The 18180-nt window shown below is 42.1% G+C and overlaps 1 protein-coding gene across 1 annotated transcript in view; it reads left to right on the forward strand.

Moving 5' to 3' along the window:
* LRRC72 (leucine rich repeat containing 72) overlaps positions 1–18180 on the forward strand; it is a 42572-nt gene that overhangs the window by 12222 nt on the left and 12170 nt on the right. The window contains exons 3-5 of the mRNA XM_034759362.1: positions 1807–1876; positions 5742–5823; positions 9100–9213. Of these exons, the coding sequence (XP_034615253.1) occupies positions 1807–1876; positions 5742–5823; positions 9100–9213 (266 nt within the window). The remainder of the gene's footprint in view (positions 1–1806; positions 1877–5741; positions 5824–9099; positions 9214–18180) is intronic.

Consider the following 18180-nt stretch of genomic DNA (forward strand, 5'->3'; position numbering starts at 1 on the left):
CACATCCACTTAGGAAACATTTTCTGAAGGGTCTCTACAATCCTTATCCACACATAAGAGACCCAACCCTTACCTGGGACCTCGTCCTCATCCTACATTCTCTGACTAGACCCCTGTTTGAATCAATGAAAACCTGTTATTATGTGCATCTGTCCATGAAAATGGCCTTCCTTGTTGCCATCATTTCTGCCCGATGAGTTGGCGAAATCATGGCCCTTATGGCATATCCACGATACAGACTGTTCTATAAGGACAAAGTTACACTACGCCCACATCCAAGATTTCTACCTAAGGTTCCAACGTCTTTCCCTCTCAACCAACCAATACACCTTCCTCGTTTCTTCCCGAAGCCTCACAGTAATCAACAGGAGGCAGCTCTACACACCCTAGACATGAGACTAACATTATCTTTTTACTTGGACAGGACTAAACCTTTCCGAAAACCACCACGATTATTCCTCTCCACCATCGAAAGATCCAGAGACACAGCCATACCTAAACAACGCCTTTCAAGGTGGATCTCACAGTCTATACATTTATCTTACAAACTCCACAATAAACAACCTCCTACCACAATCAGAACACATTCCACTTGTTCATTATCTACCTCGATAACTTTTCTCAACAATGCCCCCATTGCTGAAATTTGCAAAGTGGCTACATGGACATCAACAGACACTTTTGCCCATTACTATGCTATTACGCATGATGCCGCAGCAGACACTCTCCTGGACCTAGGACATGCTGTCCTATCATCAACAGTAAATGTCACTCCAAAGACCCAGCCGTCCAATTAGGGGCACTACTTTCTAGTCGCTTACAAGTGGTGCACCTATAGGGACATCACTCAAAGAAGAAGAGAAGGTTATTCACCCTGTGCAGTAACTGAGGTTCTTCGAGATGTGTGTCCCTATTGGTGCTCGACTTCCCAGCCTCCTCCCTTCTGCTTTGCAGTCAAAAACATATGCTCTGCGGCAGGGAAGAAACGGGGGGTGGTCGGACTACACAGTGATATATATACGCCCCTCTCACAGTGTGATGGGGAATATGCGCATGTGCGGTCCCACAGGCGCTGCTGATGAAGATCTCCAATCCCAGGTGCAGGGGGCACTGCTGCACCTACAAGTGGAGCACCCATAGGGGGACACATCTCGAAGAACCTCAGTTACTGCACAGAGTGAGTAACCTTCTCCTGTGTTTACATAGCCCAGGTAATTACATGACATATATTGAGTACAACACCAATTCTTAATGAGAATTTGATTTAAAGAAGTAATGTTTAACACTAGAAATATCAGGTCTGCTCAGAAATATGTCCATCCATTTGTTGGGTTTCAGTTTTCCATCTTTTCCTCTTTAGAGCCATGTCTGGTAGCTCCAGGCCACACCTTCAGTAATAATTTTCCCATTGGTTTGGTGTCCTCCCAAATGTAAGAATTCTCCTCATGTGTTATAAGCAGTATTTCTTTGAAATGCAAAGCAGCTGGGACTCCTGCTTAGTAATAATTTTTTTAAATGACTTTTTTCTTCAGAGAAACTGAATTCAATTTCGAGAAAATTAAGATTTTATTTTCTTTACAAAAGAGTTTTCTTTACTACTTCTACTACTTTGGTTGCTTGTACTCCCAAGCACTGATCATAACTACACTACCACAGTCATATTATTCTGTATGTCATTTTCTATTAAAGGCTCTGTAAAATTGTTGCTTTATAATGTTTGTATAGTATAATTTGACTGAAGATTAAATTATATTTACAGAGTAATTATGAAATATTGAAGTTGGACAACTTTTTTTTTCTTCTCAGGGGACTAAAAGAAGTCCCTAATCTGTCACGATTTCAGACCTTAAGGTATTTGTGGCTTAACAACAATAAGGTAATAAGACATTTTATTAAAATATGAATATTGGTACCTAAAATATTTTTTTATTACTACCTAATACTTTTGCTATTACAAAACATTTTAAAATTACAAAATTGGTAGATATAGTTGTTTTTTTAAAAGATTATTTCTCATTTCTTTACAAAAATATGAATCAATTAATTTAAATGTGATATTTTTAAGAAACCTGTTTTGATATACATAGTAGAGTATAAGTTGACATTTTTCCCTTTAAAATAATAATGAATTATATTCATATTTAGTTCATCGAAAGGATTAAGTATCTCTACCAGAGTTATAAAAATAGAGAGATTTTAGAAAGATCTGATCTATTTTCCAAATCAAAGACCTTCCAGAATTAAGGTATTGAAAAATGTGTTTGCTAATATACCTAAGATTGTCAGTTTCTGACCTTACCAGAAAGCAGTAAATTGTTTTGCTACTCCTAGAGCACCCTCAGAGGGAAATTTATTATGACTCTGAGGCACAGTTTCACTGTCAATCTCCCTGCTGTTTCAGGGAGGGAGTAAACTGTAACAGGTCTATACCTGCCCCAGTATATGCTCTCCAACAAACCAGGGTAACTATCCTGGTAGACACTTTGAAGGCAGCAGTAGAGTTGAGATTCTGCCCATCCCACCCTCCTATCTATCTCTACAAACGGGAGATCTAGCAGCTCTTTGGCGTCTGCTTCCCCATGTGTGCAGAAAGTGGTGGTATAAGGAAATAAGGGGGTACCTTGCGCCAGTGTGCTGGACAGACCACAATCTCTCCCTAAGTCAGTTACTTGTAAGAACAAAAGACTAGGAGTTAGACCCTCAGTTACTGTAAGTTTACCTGTGTTTTGTTCCCAGCTCATTGACTCACTGTGTGACCCTAAGTAAGTCACCTAAGGTGGCATCCATGAAGGGACTTAGGTGTTGCGACATCGAGCGTCATGGTACCTAACTTTTACATGCCTAGAAAAATCACAGGAACAATGCTGTGATCCATAAAGCTGACTTAGGGATGTAGGAGACCAAGCTTGTAGTTAGCTGGGATGTAGGAGACCAAGGTTCAATTTTTCCCCTCCCCCGAGTGGGAGAAAGGATTTGAACAGGGGTCCCCTGCCTCTCAGGAGAGTGCTCTAATCACTGTGCTATGGGACATTCTGATGTGAGGCTTCCTCAGTCTCTCCGATTGAAGCTGTTTCCCTCTGGATAAATAATTAAAGGGTGATTGGAGTAGCGGGCTGGAGCCTGGGTCTCCTATCTTGGTGCCCTAACCACTGGATTACTGTCATTCTTTCTCTCTCTGGCCCAGTGACAGTTCCACTGTGGATACATACTTAAAAATGCATTGGACCATAGAGAGACCCATGTTCAAATCCTTTCTCCTCCTCTGACAGAGGCTGGGTGGAATTGAAGCTGGGTCTCCCACATCCCAGGTGACTTCTAACCGCTGGGCTAAAAGCTATAAGGTGGTTGTTACCACCACCACCATGTCCTCCTCCTGGATTTTGAATGAGACCTGCTCCAGTAGGTGTGCTCAGAGGCCACCTACCAGATCATGCTCTGCATGTGACTTAAGTCTGTCTTTCCCTGAATGCCTTTATTTCCCTGGTTCATGAATTACTCTGGGGCTTAGATGGAAGACAGGCATCTGGATGCCTAGAGGGAGGAAGCAGTGAGTGTGCCCAGAGGCAGAAATTTCTGAAACTAGGGAACTTTTACCCTGAAAATGTAGGCACTAGGTGAGTTTAGGCACCTACAGTGTACAGTGGGAGCTTTATGGCTTGAAGTGGAAGCAAAACTGGGTTTTAGTCACCTAAACCCTAGCTTTAGGCACCTAAGTCTAAGGTTTAGGTGCTTAACTACTTTTGTGGATATATGCCTTTCACTCAGTGTTCTAGGCATGGTATAGTGAAGATTATACTACTTAGTGTATCCCATATGGGCTTTGAGGCAATTTTGTAAAGTACTCAGGACCCTCAGATGGAAGGTCTGATATAAATGCAAAATATAACACCCAAAACCAAAATATTTCAAAAATCAGCTAATTGGCAACAAAACCAGCTCATGCCCTTCCCTGCTCTTATCAAATGCAAATCTGCACATTTATTCACTGATCTTTAACAAAATGAAAACAACTATCAATTTGTACTGAAAAATTGATAACACAAAGTAGTTTAAAACATTTAAAACTTTTTTATAAGTTACTGTTCTGTAGTTCACATGATTTCTTAATGTGCTCAGTATCTGAGGACTCTGTGTGCAGCAGTACTTGCTAAGATAAGTATGCAGTTTTGTGAAGAACAGAAAAATTAGTATACATTCCACATAACTTATGAGTGTGTGGATTTCTGCTGCCTCAAGCCAATATTAATTATAAAGCATCTCATGTCAACTCTGTTGAAAGACTTGTAGTTATTCAAATGTTTAAAAACTTTAAATTATGGAGACATAAATGAGCTGAACTAGTTCATGGCATTGCTGCACATTTCTGAAGGACACGAAGTGTGAGAAGATAGGGCTTCTTGATGACCAAGCAAAATTTAACCTACTGATCAACAAGACAAAAATCAGACCCATTTATCCATATTCCCCATCTTCAAACCTAAACAGTAACAAAGACTAAACTAAAAACAACAAGGCGTTCTTGTGGCACTTTAGAGACTAACACATTTATTTGGGCATAAGCTTTCATGGGCAAAAACCCACTTCATCAGATGCATGGAGTGGAAAATACAGAGGCAGCTGTAAATACACAGCACATTAAAAGATGGGAGTTGCCTTACCAAGTGGGGGGTCAGTGCTAATGAGCCAATTCAATTAAGGTGGAAGTGGGCTATTCTCAACACTTGACAAGTAGGGGTGCTACTGCCAACAGCAGCCGAGAAATAAGGGTGGCAATACCATACCATGCTACTCTTAGTTCTGCACTGCTGCTGGCGATGGTGCTGCCTTCAGAGCTGGGCACCCAGCCAGCAGCCACCACTCTCCACTCTGCCTTCAGAGCTGGGTGGCCAGCAGCCGCCGGTCTCTGGCTGCCCAGCTCTGAAGGCAGTGCAGAAGTAAGGATGGCAATACCGTGACACCCCTACAATAGGCTTGTGACCCCCAGTTTGAGAAATGCTGTGGAGAAATCATACATTTTTCATGAGTTGGTTACAGCATAAGTAGCAAATTTGGCATTTATACTGTGACCAACCTGCAAAAAATGTGTGATTTCTCTGTGATTTAAGTAGACCCCTACTTATATGGAAAAAATAAGAAATCTCATAGACTGAGATTTCATCAGAGGATAACACAGTTGACTCTCGAGGTTGCTATACATACAGGTTTCACTATAATTATAATCTGTGTGGGTTTGGAGCCTAACTAAACTTTGAATGTTTTCTGGAAACCTAGAACAAATACATGCTCCCTCAGATCAGCAGGTGCTGGTGTAATTTTTAATTTGGATGTTGAGTTTATTCTAAGGATATTACCTTTGAGAATATTCTTAATACAACACAGAAATGTTATGTATTATGAGAGGAGATTCTTCTCACAATAAGAATATTTCAACTTAACAAAAATTCCCAATAGCTAGGAAAGCTCAGTAATTTTCAGTGAAAATGTGTTCCAAAATACAAAATCTAAATCAATGAGTCAAAAGGTTCTATAAGGATTTTCTATAAGGTTATTCTATATGTATTTATCACACATAATGAATATTATCAACAATTTTTCAGCTCTCAAAGAAGTCTTAAAATGGGACTATTTTCACTGAAACAAGAACAAATACTTCTTTAAAAATATACAATATATTAATATATAGTTCTCCAAAATTAAAATTAGACTGACAGGTACCTGTTTCCCTGATTCTCATGTTTCAGATCCAGAAGCTAACATTCTTGATCAATAATTATCGCTTGACAGAACTCTACCTCAACAATAATGAGCTCACAGATATAGCAGGTATTGTCTTACATTTTAAACTTTAGAGCAAAAATGTGAAGTTTTTTTCTGTGTATCAGCAAGCTAAGTGAGTTTGATTTAGGTGGTCCATAGTCAGTGACTGTCTGCTAGTAGCTGAAAATAACATCTCCCAGTTTATAACAGCATACAGACGCCCCCCGACTTATGCAATCGTTCTGTTCTGGAAAGCCTTGCGTAACTCGAATTTTGCGTAAGTCAGAAACGTATACCTGTACGTTACGCAAAAATTTCCTTAACTCGAAAATCCTATTTCTGGCTTATGGAACTTTTTCCGTAAGTGCAAATTTGTGTAAGTCGGGGAGCGTCTGTACACAAAAATGATGTTTTAGGAACATGATTTATTACACTACACTTGAGTGGTTATATAGCGATATTTAGGCTCAGATTCAACCATGATGTAAATGGGTGCAGCTTCATTGCATCTACTTCAGTCAGGGATAAATTTGCCCCTTACTCTGTAACTGTTGTTATTAATTGGCTATTTTAAAATGTAAACAGTAGTGTAGTGGTGTGTCTTGCCCTGTAAGGGCCAGAGGCATGGAGCTGGCCAACCCCATACAATTAGTCCTCCCTGCCACACCTGGGATGATGTATGGGATTTAATTAGAACCAGCTGGATATGGAGGAGCTGACTCCCCTATAATGGGGAGCAGAGCGATACGTAGAGGGAAGGTGGCCTGGTCTGAGACGAGGCAAGACCAGGCACGACACGACACCGGAGGAGTTTGCGGGCTGTGCCCAGCTTAAGGCTGGAGGGAAGATTTTTGTGTTTATTTTTTGAATTTTAAGTTAAACCAGACTCTGAAGAGGGCTGTTGTTATTAGATTTGTAAAAGACTCTTTTTGAGTTTATTGAGGAACCAAGATTGGAAACTGAGGTGAGGGGCTGCTTGCAGGGCTGCCCTGAGGCCACAAGGGGGTGCTTGGAGGAGGCCACTTGATGACAAGTAGGTTGAAATAAATAATACTAATTTAGTAAGACTGCATTTATATTTTTTGTTAAAAGTGAACTGAAAATATATTGATTCTGGAAGCATAGTACACCATTTTGGTGGAAAAAATCATGCCATTGAAATACATTTCTGATCTACTGTGGCAAGTTCTCTTATTCAAATGAATATGCAAGATTTGCTGATCAGACAATTCATAATTAATTAAAAGTACCCTTTGGAAACCATATAAATGTATATGATAGTAGATTAGCAAGACTGACAGACATACCATGAAACTAAAGGATAGTAAAGTAATAGATTGTCTTATATGTAGTATGTCTGCAAAGACTATGCAATTTCCCTACCAGTATAGTTGTCACTTACATTTCAAGTACAATTGTACTCCGTGAAGTTATTCTGCAAAACTGGCTTCTTGTGAAGCTCCATCTTTATCTCTTAAGGACTTTTATTTTAGTTTTGTCACAGAATTTGTCCCTTAGTATTTAAAAAAATTGTTCATGTTAATATTTTGTCTCTTTCTTTATTTAATGTTAGATTGGAGAAGGAAGTTAAATGACGTTGGTTGATGTCTTTGGGACTTATGGGAAATGTGAATCTTTAAGAAGGGAATGGGAGGTTGTTCCAAGCATAGGGGGCAGTATGGAAGAAGGTAACTAGATGTGGGAGAAAGAAACAGCCAGTCTTCACTGGCAAAACAAAATGGGTGAGGGGTAAGGTTGCCAACTTTCTAATCACACAAAACCGAACACTCTTGCCCTGTTCCTGCCCCTTCCCTGAAGCCCCACCCTGCCCCACCCCTTCTACGAGGCCCCATTCCTGCTCACTCCATCCCCTCCTCTGTTGCTTACTCTCCCCCACCCTCACTCATTTGCTCATTTTCACTGGGCTGGGGCAGGGGGCTGGAGTGTGGGAGGGGGTGAGGGCTCTGGCTAGGGGTGTGGGCTCTGGCGTGGGGCCAGAAACGAGGGGTTCAGGGTACAGGAGGAGGCTCCAGGCTGGGGCAGGGGGTTATGGTGTGGGAGGGAGTGAGGGCTCAAGCTGGGGGTGTTGGCTCTGGGGTGGGACCAAGTCTGAGGGGTTTGGGGTGCAGGAGGGGCTCTGGGCTGGGGCCGAGGGGTTCGGAGTGTGGGAGGGGGCTCTGGGCTGAGGAAGGGGATTGGGGTGTGGGAGGGGTGGGGCTGGAAATAAGTGGTTCAGGGTGCAGGAGGGGGCTCCAGGCTGGGGCAGGGGGTTGGGGTGCAGGAGATGAGGGCTCCAGCTGGAGGTTCAGGCTCTGGGATGGGGCCTGGGATGAGAGGTTTGGGGTACAGGAGGGGGTTCCAGGCTTGGGCAGGGGGTTGGAGTGCGGGAAGGGGTGCAGGGTCCAGGCGGCTCCCCAGAAGCAGCTGGCATGTCCGGCTCCTAGGCAGAGTCATGGCCAGGTGGCTCTGTGCGCTGCCTCCACCCACAGGCCCCATCCCCGCAGCTCCCATTGGCTGCAGTTCCCAGTCAATGGGAGCTGTGGAGCCGGTGCTCAGGAAGGGGGCAGCGCGCAGAGCTGCCTAGCTGTACCTCCGCCTAGGAGCCAAGGGACACATCGCTGCTTCTGGGAGCCATGCAGAGCCAGGTAGGGAGCCTTCCAGCCCTGCACCAACCGCACGTTTAATGGCCTGGTCAGTGGTGCTGACTGGAGCCACCAGGGTCCCTTTTCGACCGGGTGATCCAATCAAAAATTGGCCATCTGGCAACCCTAGTGAGGGGAGTGACATAGTCTGAATAGGCAAGTGAGTGACTGGTGGTGACTTTTTTTTTTCAAATGTAAGATTATTTGAGGTGGAGCTAATGTTCCAGAGGGAATGGAGTTTAAATTGGTTAATATGGAGCCTTTGAGGCAGAGATGGTAATTGGGAAAGGTGAAACTGGTATGATAGGATGGGGATGATAGATGATCCAAGATTGATGAGGTTATCAGGGGAAGGAGGAGGCAGTATAGGTTGGATATAGATTTTTGGAGGTGAGGTTAGAAAGAGAAGTAGGGGAGCAGGGATGGGAAAGAAAGAGATGAAGATGCAAATGCTGTGAATAGAAAAGAGGAAATAAGGGATGCAAATTTTCTGGGATGAGGTAGAGAAGGAGGAAAGACAAGAAGTAGAGTTGCTGAAACAGAGGATGAGTATAGTGAGCATGAGAAGTGTTGTATGTAGTTGTGGGAGTGGATGGATAATTAGGATGGCAAACTAAATGTGTAGCATAGCAAAACAAATTAGCAAGTCAAGGTAGTCAACTATGGCGAGAATCATTTATTATAATACATTTTATTTCAGGGGCTCTGAAACATTTGCATGCATTGCAGATCTTGTTGCTTCACAACAACCAGCTGAAAAACCTTGACACAACAGTGAAGGAACTAAAGGGAATGATAAGTCTGCAAACCCTAAGTAATGTATCACTTTTTATTATGCATAACTGCAATCATTGGAAATTAGGGAAAAACAGACATTTTTGTAAGTAGGAATGGAACTAAATCATTCAGATGTCCAAGATATTTTCCTTCTCTTTTCTCCAGAGTAAATGGATTCTCACATACAATAATAATATTTTTTTAAATTAAGCATACCAATATCTGTTTTAACTAGTGTAGGCATTTTGATATACTGTATGGCGTAAGTGGTAAATGAAATAACTGTAGTCTCTGAAATTTCAAATTAACATGAACAAGACAGTGCTGGCGCCACTAAGTTGTACTGTGTGAAGTAGCCTCAAGGGAAGTAGGATTATATGCTATTAACCTATTGAAAATGAAAGTATAAGCAATTTTTCTCCATCTTTCCTAAAGGAATGTGCTCATAGATCATACCAAATGCTCAGAACTTTAAGAAACAGGAAACTAATTTCATGTCTTAGTAACATAATTAATGGACTTGTATAATATCATCAGCGCCTAGCTTATGCATTCAAAAACCTGGATGTTTGATGGCAAGAAATAAAAAGATGTCTTGAAAAGTACATTTTTAAATTGAACCTGAAACTGAGCCAAGAACTGAAAAACAAGTCAAGTGTTATAAAAACAACATACTAGTCAAATTATTGTAAGTTATTCCATTATATGTAAAATCTAAAAATAGACCTCTAAAAATGAAGTTGTTTGAAATGATTAGACAAAGTTTGGACAGACATCCCATTTCTCAGTGGTGCTGTCACTCGGATTTAGTGTTACAGCAAAAGCAATTAAAAGGGAGCTTCAACAAGCACAAACAGTTTACTTCACAGTATTGTGAAACAAACAGTAATAGCAAGAATTCAAAGCAGTGTTCTAATGCTGAACTGATGCATACATCAGTCATAATGACATGGTAATGTAGTTCCCATTGTTCCAACCACTAGCAAATAAAAATAAAAGATAGAACACTCCAATTTGCTCTGATACAAAATTTTATTCTCGTTTTTGGATTCAGGAAAAAAGTCCATTTTATAGAAGAACATATTATTGCACTAGACAGTATATACTAATTGGACTTTATAACCCATACAAGAAATTGGCAATTCCTTTCAGTCAAGAATTTATATTAAGGTGATAATGAGGTCTTATATTACAAAGAGTATTATTTTAATGAAATACAGTATTCTACCCTTCATTATCACATTAGAAGCAAATGACTGTCAAATAAATGAACAAGAGTGCATTTTTAAGCAGTATCCTTACTTCATAAATAATATTGGTTTGCTTGCTTGCTAATCTGCAGCGTTCAGAAATTTGAACTGAGCCTACCAGCCTTTAGTGTGAATTAGCCAGATTCTGTGGCTATCCTTTATCAAATATTCTTCTTATGAAATAAAGATTATTTTAGGAATGAGAAGTTACCTATTGTTGCTAGATGGTTCTCTTTTATTGTTGGATAGTCCAATTAAAAATAAAATTTACTCAGCACCCTTCAATGTAACATCTGGACATATAACATCAATTTAATATTAAGCACCCATGGGGGGATTATTATTTGAGCAGTCTAATAAACCATTATTGTTCATCCCAATAGCTACATCAGTTGCCAAAGTATCCTACTTCCCTTCTTTAGGGCTTTTAGACACTGCCCTACATTGGACATGGTATGCAGCAGCACTGCTGCAGCAGGAGTTCATGGGAAAAACTGTACTTTCTGAGGTTCACAGGCTGGCTTTCTTGCTAGTGCACCCTTTCAGGGGATGCAGCATGTGAAGTGGAGGGCATGGTCATGGCCTCAGTTCATCCCCATCTTTTTGGCATAGAAACTCTTTGTGTTCCCTCCAGGGTTCTCCTGTGCCAGGGCCAGCCACAATCTGGCTTGGGCTCAGTGAAAAAGACTGATTTAATAAATACACCTTTCACTGTGCCGGAAGATCACCAGACTCAGGTTCTTGCAAACAGTAAGAGGCAACAACAGTACCCTGCTGCTACTTCTAACTAGGTGGTTCTTCTTCTTTTCTATATTTGAATCATGATAGTGCCTATAGGCTCCAGCCAAGATAAGTTTCCCATTGTGCTACGTTCTAAATGAACAAGATTGTCAAGAATGGGGAAGAAGAAAGTATTATCCCTAACTTACAGATGGGGAACTGAACCACAGAGATTAAGTGCCCGTGACCACAACGAAATTGTGTGGTGGAGCCAAGGAACTGAACCTAAATCTCTTATACAATGCTACCATGCTGATGGACAGAACACCTAGAAAGATTTATTTTTGGAACTGACAGCTGTTCTCAAACAAGATTACAGGACCCAGAGGGACCATATTGGTGGCTGGGTGGTGAGGGAGGTGCCTAAGTGTCTTTCATAAATGGGAATTAGGTACTTAGCTGTCATTTGTGCCTTTGAAAATCTCTCTTTCTGAAGCCCCACTCCATTCCAAAATGGTATTACATCAAATCCAAAACTAAACCAAATTTTCCTAAGGCTTAGGTGCTTCTAGGATTCCCTTCCTAAAGACCTATCTCTCCCAAACAGTAGCATTCATTTTATTCACTAGTGTAGGCTTATGAGCTATATATAGTGTTTTAGAATGTACTGACTGAACTCTGCAGCAGTAAGAATGGAACTCTTTCCATTACTGCCATCTTGTGGTTCTCCTAATACAAGTAAATACAGTGATTTAAAGAAAAAAATCTGATCTAAACATCACCCTACCAGGAGCGTAAGAAGAATGCAGAGTCCCGTCCCCCCCCACAAAAAAAAAATATTATAAACATAGCCATTTCCAGCATGGAGAAGACCAATTATCCATTTCCATATCCTGCCTATCCCAAAACACAACTGGCCAGTAACATCTTTCTATAACATAAGAGAGTGTCTCTTCACCAATCCTGTCTGGCAATTGCTTTATGCCCTGAGGAAGAAGGATTGACATTTTATAACTTTCTAACCTGTGTAGAATATCTGCAGATTCTGTGTTTATTCAGTTAAGTGAATAATCCTTTATGAATCTCACTAAACTGTTTGCCTCAATATCTTATCCCTCTTTCCACCTTTCTCTCTATAACCACTGAAGTTGCATAATCCACAGGAGTTGTTTTAGCCTTAGGGTATGTCTACACTGATGTGCATACCTGAGTGCTGGATTGTATTCATGCAGGCATGAGCCAGACAAATCTGCCCTGAGAGTTTACATTTACTGTGCTGGACATTGTACAACAATATGTATCTGCATTCATACTGCTGCTCTAAGTACAGGAGTTTAGCACTACCACTTCAGGGTTCATATCCCAAAGTTCTTTGGACATATAGAGGCACTCTAAGAACTGATGTGTGGTGTGTTGTTGGACTGGAATATAGTATTTTCCTGGACCCCAGCACAGAAAACAATTTTCCCTGCCTTCACATGTGTGCCGATGTCACTTCCAGATTATGTGGCCCCTGACTTCTATCCTTGCAGAACTGGATGGAAGTCATGGATCCATTGGATGCGCTAGTCCTACTCTTGCTCCTTATTGCAAAAGAAATGTTTATGCAGTGAGATAGGCACCCGCCGAGACACTGGATAGCCTTTTGACAGCATTTTCTGAGTCACTGAAGACAACAGGCCATGAGGAATGAGGGCAGTTGATTTATGGCAGGCTGGACAGATCTGATGAAAGCTGATATTGCCACGGAATACCCTTTGGTTGATTGCCACTTCTGGTATAGGAGAACTCGCATGGTGTGGCTAGATCACATCGTTTTGCAGACTTGGGACAATACAGCAGTGGCTCCAGGTCTTCTGCATGAGGAAACAGACCTTCATAGAGCTATGTGAGGAGCTTGCACCAACCGTCCAGCACCAGAACACTCAATTGAGGGAGTCATAATGATACAAAAGTGTCTCACTATTGCTCTATCCAGACAGCTACACTATCCCGGACAGCTACAGGTCTCTAGCAAATCACTTTGGAGTTGGAAACTTAACTATTGGTAGTTGAGGTTGTGAGGCCATTAGCACTGTCTTTTATCTCTGGTGGTTATCATAAGGAACATGCCTGAAATAATAGCTAGTTTTCAGAGGATGGGGTTCCCATTCTGTGCTGGGACCATCAATGGCACTCGTACTCATAGTTCACCCACCAGAAGGGGCAAATGAGTATGAGGACTGCAGAGGATAATATTCCACTGTTATGCAAGACTTGGTGGACCACAGAGGCAAGTTCTTCAACACAAACATGGAAAGTACAGGAAACATTTGTGACATTAGGCTGAAGAGATCTGGCTTGTACCTGAAGGGGAAAGCAGGGACCTTAGTCCCCAGAAATGTTATGAACGGGGTATCTGTGCCAACTATTATTTTGGGGACCTGCATACCCAGTCCTGCTTTGGCTGATGAAACCATACCCCGATGTCAGTGGCCCTGGAAAAAAGGAATTCAATTTCAAGTTCAGCAGCATTTGGTAGGCTCAAGGCTTGCTGGCGTTGCCTACAAATCCATCTGGATGCCAGACAGAAGATGACGTCTCACTTGTGCAGCTGCTGTGGGCCACCTTTCAGTAAAACGAATTTAACCTTGCATGATGTTACATGCCAACCTAGGTACAGACCACAAGTTCTTTTTATGTGTTTTGAGTTTATCTGGCTGGGGTTTTTGCTGTGTTTGTGCTTGTGACATTGCACACCTGTATAAAACCCATTGTTATAGGTTTTATTAAGGTTGAGGTTGGAGGGGACTGTGATTGATTGGGTTTCCACTAGGGCAGTCAAGCGATTAAAAAAATTAATCGCGATTAACCGTACTGCTAAACAACAACTGGATACCATTTATTTAAATATTTTTGGATGTTTTCTACATTTTCAAATATATTGATTTCAATTACAATACAGTATACAAAGTGTATAGTGCTCACTTTATATTTATTTTTGATTACAAGTAATTTGAACTGTATAAACAAAAGAAATAGTATTTTTCAATTCACCTAATACAAATAAGGTAGTGCAATCTCTTTATCCTGAAAGTTGAACTTACAAATGTAGAATTATATTAAAAATACTGTATTCAAAAATAAAACTGTATAAAATTTTAGAGCCTGCAAGCTATTTTACATTTGCAGAAGATAATGCTGTCTGCTTCTTGTTTACAATGTCACCTGAATTTCACATGATTTGATGCTGAGGACACTCGTTAAAAAAATGTGTTAATTAAATTTGTGACTGAATTCCTTGGGGGAGAATTGTATGTCCCCTGTTCTATTTTACCTGCATTCTGCCACATATTTCATGTTATAGCAGTCTCAAATGATGACCTAGCACATGTCATTCATTTTAAGAACACTTTCACTGGAGATGTGACAAAATGCAAAGGTCCCAATATGAGATTTCTAAAGATAGCTACAGCACTCGACCCAAGGTTTAAGAATCTGAAGTGCCTTCCAAAATCTGAGAGGGATGAGGTGTGGAGCATGCTTTCAGAAGTCTTGAAAGAGCAACACTTGGATGCAGAACTACAGAACCTGAACCACTAAAAAAGAAAATCAACTTTCTGCTGGTGGCATCTGACTCAGATGATGAAAATGAACATGCATCAGTTTGCATATCTTTGGATAGTTATTGAATAGAATCTATCATCAGCATGGACATGTCCTCTGGAATGGTGGTTGATGCATGAAGATATACCAATCTTTAGTACATCTGGCATGTAAATATCTTGCAATGCCAGCTATAACAGTGCCATGCGAATGCCTGTTCTCACTTTCAGGTGACATTGTAAATAAGAAGTGGGCAGCATTGTCTCCTGAAAATGTAAACTAATTTGTTTGTCTGAGCAATTGGCTGAACAAGAAGAAGGACTGAGTGGACTTGTAGGCTCTAAAGTTTGATATTGTTTTATTTTTGAATGCAGTTATCTTTTGTGCATAATTCTACATTTGTAAGTTCAACTTTCATGATAAAGAAATTGCACTACAGTACTTTCATTAAGTGAATTGAAAAATACTATTTCTTTTATTTTTACAGTTCAAATATTTATAATAAAATAAATATAATGTGAGCATTGTACATTTTGTATTCTGTGTTTAAATTGAAATCAATATATTTGAAAATGTGGAAAACATCCAAAAATATTTAAATAAATGGTATTCTATTATTGTTTAACAGGGTGATTAATTACGATTAATATTTTTAATTGTTTGACAGCCCTAAAATTATGCATACAATATTTTAAAATTCTGCATATTTTATTTGTCAAAATAATACAACATAATCATGCCAGTTTACATTATTTTGGTAATGGATTTAAAAATAACTGTCAGCAAATATGTCTGTAACAATACAGACAACAAAAAATCAGGAAATATTTTTTGACAAATAGATTCCTTACTAGGCATATTAATACAGAACTTTGAGTAATAATTCATTTAACTACAATACAGAAACATATTTCCCGCACCCCTTAGAAGCTGTGCATAGGCTTGTGGGAGTCAGTGCTAACGGAGTAGCTGATGGAGAGGGAAGTAAGTGCTGGGAAGAAACCTAGGAGTGGACCTGGAGGATTGTTGGGTGTTGGTGGGAGAACTATGGGAATTTTTTTTTTTTTTGGGGGGGGGGGGGGGGGGAAGATTGTTAGGAAGTTGGGGAGCTCCCCCATGCAGAGCCTGCTGACCCCTGGCCTCTTGCATTCAGTCAGGCACATCTGCCCCTGTCCCCATGTGTGCCTGCATCCCCACTCCCCATTCAGGTAGGCATAGCTGCCCCCGTCCCCATGTGTCCCCGCACTCTCCCTCCTCCGTGTCCCCAAGTGGCCTGCATCCTTACTCCCATTCAGCCCCGGATCAGTGTTGTGACCCCACTAGCTTCTGTGTCCCCGCCCCAGTCTCTCCCCCCCATTACCTCTTCTGAACTCCAGTCTGTGTGACCCTCACAGCAGCCCCTTGTGCCCTGCTCTGTCAGTTCCTTCCCCCTTCACATGACGCCTAACCTGGCCCTGCAGGCAGGGTACTGTGATGAAGGCAGTCTCTGCCCAGGGCCGGTGCAAGGAAGTTTTGCGCCCTAGGCAAAAATTCCACCTTGCACCTCCCCCCACTGCCCTGAGGCAGCTCCCCCCCCCCCCCCCCCCCCCCGCGGGGCCCCCCCCAGCAGATTCCCCCCCTTCTTCCCTGAGGCGCCCCCCCACGGCAGCTCCCCTCCCCACCCCAGCTCACCTCTGCTCCGCCTCCTCCCCGAGCACGCCGCCCCCGCTCTAATTCTCCTCCCCTCCCAGGTTTGTGGCGCCAAACAGCTGGTTGTGGCGCCAAACAGCTGATTGGCGCTGCAAGCCTGGGAGGCGGGAGAAGTGGAGCAGCGACGGCATGCTCAGGGAGGGGGCATAGCAGAGGTGAGCTGAGGTGGGGAGCCCTGCGGCAGCTCCCCCACCCCGCCCTGAGGCACCCCCATGGCAGCTCCCCCCCCCCCCCGGCCCGGAGAGCCGTGCAGCACCTCCCCACCCCAGCTCACCTCTGCTCTGCCTCCTCCCTGAGCATGGCGCCCCTGCTCTAATTCTCCTCCCAGGCTTGCGGCGCCAAACAGCTGATTGGCGCTGCAAGCCTGGGAGGCGGGAGAAGTGGATCGGCGACCGCGCTCGGGAAGGAACGCTGTTATAAAAATAATTGGGGGCATCGCTTTTTGGCACCCCCAAATTTTGGCGCCCTAGGCAACCGCCTAGTTCGCCTTAATGGTAGCACTGGCCCTGCCTCTGCCCCTTCCCTCTCCATGGCTGTCTGCTCCAGCCTGTGAACCAACTGCTCTCTTTCTGGCACCACATCAGCCCCTGGTGGGAAAAAGGTGTAATTGCAGCATGACCCCTCTCACGGCTTCCCTTCGCCTCCCTGTCAGAATCAGTTATTCTGCGGCGGGGGGCAGGGACATTAAATCTGTGCTTGCACAGTGACTCAGAATTCCCCAAGGAGTAACTTTCACCACATTTCAGCCCTTAAAAGTAAAGGTTGTACACCACAGTTTGGTGTTCATTAGTAAAGTAAGGTTACTGGAAAAATTAAATAATGCATTCATTGGCCGTACTTCAGTGATTTATAATGAAGGGTAATTGAACAGCTTTTAAAATGTATGCTGTGTTGTTGTAGCCATGTCGATCCCAGGATATTAGAGAGACAAGGTGGGTGAAATAATATCTTTTATTGGACTACCTTCTGTTGGTGAGAGAGAGAAGCTTTCAAGCTTACACAGAGCTCTTCTTCAGGGCTGGGAAGCTTACTCAGAGTGTTACAGCTAAATACAAGATGGAACAGATTGTTTAGCTTAAGTTGTTAACACATATTTCAAGGGACCATTCAAGGTGAAATTGACCATTTACTTGAAATGGACCAGTCATAAGGAGGAAATGGGTGAGGGGAGAAGAAATCTTTCCTGAACCCCCTTTTCTGGCCTTCGAACAACCCTCCCCCAATCACTCTATATCTGACCTATACAATATCAGTCCTTATTCTCAAAGGAAAGCTGAACGATGCTTTCAAAAGATGAGCCTGGGGACTTAGATTCATAACTTTGCTAGACACTAAAAAACATGGACTGACTTGAGATACTGAATTTATGTCCTATTACAACAATCTATAACCCATTAATAACTCCCTTAGGGCTGGTTTCCCCCTTTCCTCCCTTGACTGGCAAGGTGTTAATGGGCCACTTCACCTTGAATGGTCCCTTGAAATATGTGTTAACTACTTAAGCTAAATAATCTGTTCCATCTTGTATTTAGTTGTGATACTCTGAGGCCAGGTCTACACTATAAACTTACATCAATACAACTACATCGCTCAGGGGTGTGAAAAATCCACACCCCTGACAGGTTTCAGAGTAGCAGCCGTGTTAGTCTGTATCCGCAAAAAGAAGAACAGGAGTACTTGTGGCACCTTAGAGACTAACAAATTCATTAGAGCATAAGCTTTCGTGGACTACAGCCCACTTCTTCGGATGCATAAGAAGC

Source organism: Trachemys scripta, chromosome 2, assembly GCF_013100865.1.
Source record: "Trachemys scripta elegans isolate TJP31775 chromosome 2, CAS_Tse_1.0, whole genome shotgun sequence".
NCBI classification, from domain to species: Eukaryota; Metazoa; Chordata; order Testudines; family Emydidae; genus Trachemys; species Trachemys scripta.